Genomic DNA, 9,041 nt, shown 5'->3' with positions numbered 1-9,041 from the left:
TTTCTACTCACACATGCTGTCTATATTAAACAACGTACTATTTATTTACTGTAATCAATGCTGCCATAGACTTGGACTTCCTTCTGAAATATTCAAAGTCTCTGCCTGATCGATAACAAAACATGTGATAAATCCAATGTCGAAGCAAATAGAAATCTATCTCCGCCAGCCGCAGTTTGGATCAGCTGAAAAATCAACTCGACTACAGAGTGTTTATTTTGAAAGTCTACACCGGAAGTACTTCTTTATAACATCCAGTTTATACTGCAAGTGAATTACAACTCAAACATCAACAGCGCTGATCTCCTGATTTTTGAAAACTCGGCGAGGGAACTGAAAGTATGAATAAAACTCGCTGAAATTGCTGTTAAAACTGCAACATTAATGCAGCGCTTAAATGAAGTGTTGTTCGTTTAATATTGTCTTGCTAATGTTACTCAGCGTAGAAGCTAGCTGAGATGTGACGAAGTTGTTGAAGAGACATTGTTGGGACAGAGTGGCTGACTGAATTACTAGGCTGAGTGAAAGTTGTGACTTTATCCGCTCTGTCCTCATTCAGACACATTTTTAATGCGTTTTGTTCTCTTTTATGTGCAGCAGGCATGTTTTCCAGCTGGTGGAAGTTTGGAAGAGACAGATTCACCGATGTGGACCTCTTCTCAGACGGCTCTGAGTCCGCTGCAGAGACTCTGTCCCAGGCCATCAGGGCTGCTGCCTCCCAGGAGCCGGATGCAGATGGCAGCGTGTTGTTTGGCCAGCTGAGGGGCACCGTGGTCGGGCTCAGATATTACACTGGTGTGGTGAGCATCGGTTCTTTAATCATTACACCTCTGTTGTAATGATTAAATGATATCTTTTGCATAGATGTGATAAGAGATTTAAGAAAAGGGCAGAATAATTCTAGTGGAAGAATGTAAAATTAAAATAATATTGGGCCCATACCTGACCCTTGTGGAACTCTGCAGATTGAAGGAGTTTTCTAAGTATGACTGCTTCCTGTGTCTGTTTTTACAGGGGCATCTCAATAGGTACTAGACCACATTATTTAGTTGGAGTGTTGTCAAAATTTCCAAGAAGTTGTTTGTTAAATCAAAATTTGATTTGAAATAACCTTTTCATATGTTCTCAGGAATATGCAGTTGGATAAGAAAGGAAGAAGAAGAAAGTTAAAGAACAGGCTGTTTACCTCACCATACATATTTCCCATTAAAAATATGATGAACCTTTGCGTTAAAAAACAATCTGGATCAAATCTCCAGATTTTTTCTTTCTCTAGTGAAGAGAAAGTAAATGATTTTCTTAAACAAATGAATTAACGCTTTGCTCTGTGGACAGGTGAACCGAGGGGAGATGGTGGGCTTAGTACGGGAGCCTCACAATCCGTACGACAAGAACGCGGTGATGGTCACTAACGTGTTGGGCAGACAGGTGGGACACATCAGGAAGGAGCTGGCTGCAGCCATGGCGCATGTTATGGACAACAGCTTGGCTAAAGTAGAGGGGTGAGTTGTGATTGGCAGAATGACTTTAGTCAAAGATGGTCAGTCAGTTTAAGCTGAATGTGCATGTCGTTGTCAGGGTGGTTTACTCAGGGACCAACAACACCTTCTCCATGCCGGTCACACTGTCGTTCTTGGGGAGCGAGGAGAACAGGGATGCCGTGGTGAAGCACATGGCGATTCGAGGGTTCAGACTGGACGCGGACGGAGGTACGCGCTCTCCTCTCGGATCTCGTCTTCTGTACGCTGACTTCTGGTGAGCGTCGTTGACCCGACCGCTTACAATTTCAGGCGTAAAGGGGAGATCTTTTGGCAGCTCGGGTTCCTCGTTTTCCTTCAAGAAAGGCGTGACCATCCCACTGACTGCAGAGGAGGTGATGAAATTAGAGTTATACGCTTGACAGAAGCTTAAAGGGCAAGATCAGGAAAGATCTGATCTTGCCCTTTAGTAGCATTTCGTATTTCTTTTTGTCTTCCAGTTAAAGAATGCCTTCGATAACTTATTTGAGGATTTGATGGAGAGCAAAGATGGGGAGAAAGAAGCAGCTGAGGTGAGTTGTGTTGTTTAAAGCTGCCCTGCACTATTGCATAACATGGAGGATTATTGTCGTATTCAGCAAAATCTGCTTAACTTTATGAATGTTGTATTCCTTGATTTTTTTTTTTTTATTTTTTTTTTAGAAGTTTTAAATTTTTTTCCTCTCTGCATGATTTACATCACTTTAACATCTACAAAATGTTGCAAAGGTATCTTGCACCGATCGACCGGCCCAGATTTCTTTAGTTTTTGGTAACTGGCTGATACTTGCATGTGAAACCTAAATCTCAGGACACTTTATTGATATTTTAAGTTCTTTTGTTGACCTGTAGTTTTGTAACCTTAAAAGACAGCTGTGCTGTTTATTTTTAAGAGGCTTAAATGCAGATTAACCTGTTCTGCAAGTTTAGTTTGTTTGTAATATGTGCAACTAAAACAATTTTGCATTGATTCTCCGGTATTGTTTAGTGCTTTTCAATAACATACGATCGTCGTATTGGAGGTTAATCGTGTCCTTATAACAAGTGACGGTGTCGGATATTAAAAAACAACCTGAAACGGCCCAAATCGGGTTTGGCAGGTCGGGCTTTTTAAAGATCAGTGACTGTTCAGAAAACTGTAACGGATGCAGTTAACTTGTTCTGACTTCGCACAGGGGGATGTGATTTATCAGGTATGGCAACTTTTGATCTGAAGGGGATTCGAGTAAATGGGGCTGAGTGCAACACTGCTGCACAGGAGTAGTTGGAAAAAAAAAAATAAGAGAGAGAGAGAAGAGGTACTGTGAGTTCGTCTGTGGACACATGGCTGGCTGTATGTGTCTGCAGTCTGTGGCCACGCCGCTGCTGCCTCACCAGAAGCAAGCGCTGTCCTGGATGTGCGCTCGGGAAAATAAAGACGTGCTGCCGCCGTTCTGGGAGAAGCGAGGCGACCTGTACTACAACAGCCTCACGTGTTTCTCCGCCAAAGAGATACCAGAGAGAGTTCGGGGGGGAATACTGGCTGATGACATGGGGCTGGTGAGCGACGAGGCCTAATGCACATGTGCATGATTTATTTATCGTTCTAGGTGATTATTTTGTTCTGTTTCAGGGTAAAACTCTGACAACCATCGCTCTGATCCTTACCAACTTCCACAAAGGGAAGCCCTTGCCTGTGGAGAGATGTGTAAGCTGCCACGTTGTATCGCCACCTCACTTTATTCAGGTAGAGTCAATGATTATAGCAGGTTTGCCTTTGTGTATGCAGGACGGGCCATTTTCACCTACCAAAGCTAAGAATAAGACTCTGGAAGGCTTTAAACTGCAAGGTACTGGAAGGCGACTGGTCATCTCTTTTACACCTAGAGATAAATAAAAAATAGAATGTTTTTATTTCAGGGAGCAGCAGTGCAGTTAATTCAGCAGGAGAAAGTTCCCACTGCTCCGCCACGTAAGCATGCTTTTCCATTTGTTTTGTTCATTTCCGTTTCACTTTGTAGTTTCAGCTTTTTCGTTCGAACTCACCAGCGCGTAATTTCTCAGCTTCTGCTAACTCAGACTCGGTTTTTAAAAATGTGGTTCAGTCCAAAGGAGGATTTGATCGACGCAGCAGACGTGGTGCTGGAGGAAGATGAGCCTCAGAAAAGTAAGAACCAATTTACAATCTGCTCATTTTCCGTCTAACTATCTGTATTCAACTTTTCTATTTGTTTTCCTTCCTTTTAATGGGTTTATTTTTTTCTTTCTTGCCCGTCCTTCATGCAGGCACCAGCAAAGAGAAGCACAAACCCACTAAACGCAAACCCAGCAAAGGTTCAGACTCCCTTAAATTTGCTTGAAGCGACGAGGGCGGTTGATGAGGAAATCTACAAGTCGATGAATGTGGCATTCCTTCTATCTAAAACATTATTACCGTTTGCACAGAGGGTCCGGCGTTACTTGAAGACCTGGGCTTTGCTGCTGCCTTGAGTTGCGCGACGTCGGAAACCACGCCAAAGAAGAAGAAGAAGGCAGCAGAGAAAAGCAAACTTAAACAGAGTGAGTTCAACCCGTGGTGGTTGTTTCTTCCTCCTCTCAACTCCGTGCTTGGATTCAGTCGAAAGAAAACGTGAAAATTGTTATCGATGTCGGCCATTTTGTACACGCAGGGGTGGAGGTGTCTACCTCTGAAAGCACAGATGGCTTATCAGCGAAGGCCACTCTCATCGTCTGTCCTCTCTCTGTGCTCAGCAACTGGCTGGTAAGTAAACACAACTTTGTACTTTTCTTTTTCTTTTTTCTTTTTTTTAGATTTTTTTTACGCGTCATTAACAAGCTGCAGTGCATTTTAATGACATTTCACGCAACAGACCCTTGCAGATTAGTACATAGTGATCAGGTTGAAGTAAAAGAATCATAATCTGAAAACTGTGCTGTGCATTTGTATTCAACCCCTTTTTGCGCTGACACCCTTAAAGAAAAATCCAGTTCAATCATCTCCGTGTTTTATTTCTCTGTGCAGGACCAGTTCGAGCAGCACCTCCGGTCCGATGTGAAGCCCAACGTCTACCTGTACTACGGTTCTGAGCGCAACAGGAGCAAGACCTTTCTGTCCTCTCAGGACGTGGTGATCACCACCTACAACGTCCTCTCGTCCGACTTTGGGGTGAGTTGTGACGGGTCGATGCGAACCGTCAAAAACCATAAAATGCACGAAGAAAGGAAGAAAACTATTATTAAAGTGTTTTAAGTCTCAGAAGTAAGGTTCAAGTGTAGGTTTTGATTGGTCGATAGCAAATATTACTTGTTTCCTTTCAGAATACGAGTCCTTTACATGGGATCAACTGGCTCAGGGTGGTTCTGGACGAAGGGCACGTCATCAGAAACCCAAACGCACAGATGAGCAAGGCCGTGCTCGAACTGAAAGCTCAGAGACGCTGGATTCTTTCAGGTACGGTGACACCTGGATGCAGTCTGGAAATAAGAAAGAAATGCTCAATAATTTTGCTACGATTAAAGGTTTTTGTAACAGAACATGTTTGTTGGTTTTTATTTTTTGTTTTTTCTTTCCAGGCACTCCCATCCAGAACAGCGTGAAGGACTTGTGGATGCTGCTTGCCTTCCTGCGGATGAAGCCCTTCGATGTGAGAGAGTGGTGGAACCGGGTGATCCAGAGGCCGGTCATACAAGGAGACCGAGCCGGCCTGCAGTGAGTGGCCCACGTCAAAGCGCACCGACGTACTTCTGCCAAAAATACACTAGAGGGAGCAGTTTAATCAGATGGATTCAGTGGAAATGTTTTTATGTCCTTTTTTGGTTGTGATGCAGCAGTTTGCTGATTCTTGTTACGCAGCGTTGCTTTGTGTCTTCGAAAGGAGATTTGGTTTAAGTTTTCCATATGGTATGGAAAAACATTTGTATTATCAGGCTTTTTTTGTATCTCACTACCTGCATGATAAATACCAGAATTTTGCAATTATTTTTTTTTAAGATACAAATATAAGTGATATTTATGTCCACCAATCAGTTGGCCTGTTTTTCCTTTCATCTGTCCATCCTTCTGAATATTCTGCAGGTTTTCTATTTAAATCTCGCGGTCACAAATTGACTACCTCTAAAATTTGGTGATTCTAAAATGTGTAGGAACCTTGACTACCATTTATTTCCCCTAAAATTATCCTAGCTCTAAAGCTTTACCAGGGATGTCTCATTGTGCCGTCTCGACTCAGGCATATGAAGGTGTTGATTATGTCTTCGTAGGAACCTCCAGACCCTGGTGAAGTGCATCACCCTGAGGCGGACCAAGAACAGCGAGGTAAACGGGCGCCGCCTGGTGTCGCTGCCCACGAAGACGGTTTACGTGGAGCAGGTGGAGCTCAGCGCGCAGGAGAGGGAAGAGTATGAGCTGGCCCGCAACGAGGGGAGACGCACCATCGGCAGGTGATGACTCGGACGTGGAGATGCGATTTCAAAACAGCTGGAAAATTAGCAAAGAGTAGCTTTTCATATGATATTTAACTGGGTACTAAAGTTGATTTTTAGCGTTCAGTCTACATCGCCTGCTATGTGTTGGTATGCGTGTTTGCACTTTGCAGATATGTAGCCGAAGGGTCCGTGTTGAAGAATTACGCCGACGTTCTCGTCATCTTGATGCGGCTGAGGCAATACTGCTGCCACCCTGATCTGATCGGGAAAATCGCTGCAGATTTAGGTGGGCTCTCCGTGATGTCACTCAGAGGTCAAAAGGTTTCTGGAAACACTCTGATTTAGGATTTTGTTGGGTTTTTTTCCCCACCACTCAGCCTCCGCAGACACTCCAGCGGAGCTGCGGCAGCGGCTGATGGAGAAAATGCGTCTGGTGTTGGCCAGTGGCTCGGACGAGGAGTGCTCCGTGTGTCTGGACTCCATCCGAATGCCCGTCATCACTCACTGCGCCCACGTTTACTGCCGGCCGTGCATCGCACAAGTCATCAACAGCGAGCAGGTACTCGCCGTCAAGCGTTGGGGGGGAGGAGAAGATTTCTTCTGGTAAACCCGCCACTAGATGCCAAATGTTAACTCGCATTTTTTTCTTTTTATCTTGCTTGGTGGGATTTTGCGACAGAAGGCCCGGTGTCCTCTCTGTCGAAGCGAAATCAAGACCAGTGAGCTGGTGGAGTTTCCTCCAGAGGAGATGGAAGATGAGAAAAGCGTGGAGTCTGACAGGTGGAGGACGAGCTCAAAGGTAAGAGCAATACATCGAAGCTGAAGGAGAGATTCTGGTTCTCTGCAGTATTCCCACACGGCCATAATTATGTCCATACATTTTTACTCTAACTTGAGTAGTTTCTTAGACAGCTGCTTTTTACTTTTACTTGGTTAAAAATACGATGAAGTAGTGCTACTCTTACTCGAGTAAAACTTTTGGCTGCTCTACCCACCTCTGAAAATATTTATAAGAAATAAGTAAGAAAACATCAGATAGATTAAAATAAACCTATAAAAGCAATACTGTAATTGTCTCTCCTGGGTAAATGTAGACGAGTGAATTTTTTTTTTAAACGCCATTTTAGATACATCAGATAAGCAAATATCGACAGTTTCTGAAAAGTCGATGCGTTTCCTCTTTTGTGTCTGCAGGTTCAGGCGCTGATGGGAAACCTGCTCCGGCTGCGGTCCGAGGACGTCGGCCTCAAGTGTCTGGTCGTCTCTCAGTTCACGCGCTTCCTCACCGTCCTTCAGACCCCGCTCAGGTAAGCGCAGAGCACCCGTCACTCGGTTTACCACCGCAGCAGGCTTTTCATTCGCTCTTTCCCCTTCGCCAGAGAGCACGGTTTCAGCTTCGTGCGTCTGGACGGCACGATGAGCCAGAAGAAGAGAACTCGGATCATCCAGGAGTTTCAGAGCTCTGCGACGGACAGCCCCAGAATCATGCTTCTGTCGCTGAAAGCTGGAGGGGTGGGGCTGAACCTGACCGCGGCGTCTCGTGTTTTCCTCATGGATCCCGTAAGAGCACACCTTCCTGCAGCAGACACATGGATTCAGACCTAGAAACGCCTCGTGCATTTTGATTTCAGTAAATCTTTCTGAGAAAAGAAACAAAGAAAGAAAGAAAGAAAGATAGTTACAAAAGGCTGTAAGACAGGACTACTGGTCATAAGACTGCAGTGTGACTTTTTTTTATCTAATAAATAAATGAAGTGAGGGTGATTTCTATCAGCATGGCTGGAGATTTACCAAGTTAAGTAAACTAAAAGGGAATCATGCAGATCCAAACAGAGAAATCCAACCATAACAGGATTGTTTTTCTTTTAATCTGCCGCCTTTGTCCGTTTCAGGCCTGGAACCCGGCTACCGAAGAGCAGTGCATTGATCGCTGCCACCGTTTAGGCCAGGAGAGAAACGTCGTCGTCACCAAGGTCAGAACTCCATCAACGAATGGATGTTTGCGCAGCAGCGTCACTGTGCTTTTCACCCCTTTGTTTAATTCTCGCTGCGCGCGAATGGTTTTATTTAGCTAATTAGCACGTCTGCTCCTGCAGTTCATTGTGAAGGACTCGGTGGAGGAGAACATGGTGAAGATCCAGAAGAAGAAGCAGGACTTGGTGGAGAAGGCGTTCGGCTCAGCCGGTACCGACAGGAAAACGTCTCGGATCGATGACATCAGAGCTCTGTTGGAGGTGTAGACGCCCGGCAGCCAGCACAGGGCGCCGACACTCGTTTCTTCTGCCGTTACTTGTTTACATTTAACGCGTCCAGGTAAAGAGCATTTGATCTGGATGTGTGATTTGCATAAAACTGCCGTAAAAACAGAAGAGCCTAAGCTAATACCTTGTTTTGCTAAAAGAGATCAAATGCATTTCTGTGGTATGAGTTTTATGCTCGAGTTGATTTAACAAAATTCAACGGTTGTCGCGATGATTGGATGTAATCCAGCTTTGCAATACAACATTCCAATTTCTTGCCGCATAGCTTTCTGAAAATAAAAATGAAAAAAACAAAGTACTTGTACTGGTAGTACTTCGAATTACATTTTTGGTTGTCAATATTTAGCTGCACGCTTCCAAGAGAAACTTAATTTTGCAGAAAGCTACTACTTGAAGAGGAAAATGCTGCAGACTAAAACCTGTCCAAGTAAAAAAAAAGTAATTCAAACTGAAACCAGACAAGCAGAATATCTGTAGGTGAAAGTGGATCAGAATTGAAGGTTCCACCTGAAGCTCTGAGATCCTCTCTTCCTGATGTTGAACATCATTAATTCATAAGTCATTGCTTCTGATAGTAAAGGAAGCTAAGAAGAATATCCTTCTTAGCCTCTTAATACAAATCTATTAATGAGATAATTGCCTCAATCATTTTACATTTTTATCAGTGGCAAATGTATTAAAGTCTTCAGATTCAAATTTAGCACATTTTTACATCAAGACTTAATTTGAATCCCAGAATACAAATGGACATTTTAAATAGAAGCACTGCACAGATTTCCTCTGTAAGGAATTTAGAAAGCTGAAAAAAAAAGAGCAAATTCACATTTATTCTGCATATCTAATTTTTAGAACTAGAAGG

General features: G+C 43.7%; 1 protein-coding gene across 8 annotated transcripts; it reads left to right on the top strand.

Annotated features, from left to right (window-relative positions):
* The first annotated feature begins 222 nt into the window (after positions 1–222).
* Positions 223–8,480, top strand: hltf (helicase-like transcription factor). Of its 8 annotated transcripts, none has more exons than XM_017302655.2 (25): positions 224–339; positions 598–800; positions 1,336–1,502; positions 1,579–1,709; positions 1,791–1,873; positions 1,979–2,050; positions 2,865–3,056; positions 3,130–3,204; positions 3,286–3,346; positions 3,417–3,468; positions 3,602–3,663; positions 3,783–3,830; positions 3,942–4,055; positions 4,166–4,257; positions 4,519–4,662; positions 4,815–4,947; positions 5,070–5,205; positions 5,757–5,936; positions 6,092–6,207; positions 6,299–6,480; positions 6,601–6,720; positions 7,116–7,228; positions 7,301–7,481; positions 7,814–7,894; positions 8,018–8,480. In XM_017302655.2, exons 2-25 carry the CDS (start codon positions 603–605, stop codon positions 8,159–8,161), a joined length of 2,877 nt encoding a protein of 958 aa, XP_017158144.1. In that variant the 5' UTR covers positions 224–339; positions 598–602; the 3' UTR covers positions 8,162–8,480. The 8 variants fall into 8 exon arrangements, with proteins under 8 accessions (XP_081459178.1, XP_017158144.1, XP_081459183.1 ...); XM_081603057.1 differs by having other exon boundaries at positions 3,933–4,055; XM_081603056.1 differs by having other exon boundaries at positions 3,130–3,346.
* The last annotated feature ends 561 nt before the right edge of the window (positions 8,481–9,041 follow it).

Source organism: Poecilia reticulata, chromosome 22, assembly GCF_904066995.2.
Source record: "Poecilia reticulata chromosome 22, P_reticulata-male-v2, whole genome shotgun sequence".
In the NCBI taxonomy this organism is placed as follows: Eukaryota; Metazoa; Chordata; class Actinopteri; order Cyprinodontiformes; family Poeciliidae; genus Poecilia; species Poecilia reticulata.
This window is presented reverse-complemented; position numbering and strand designations above follow the sequence as displayed.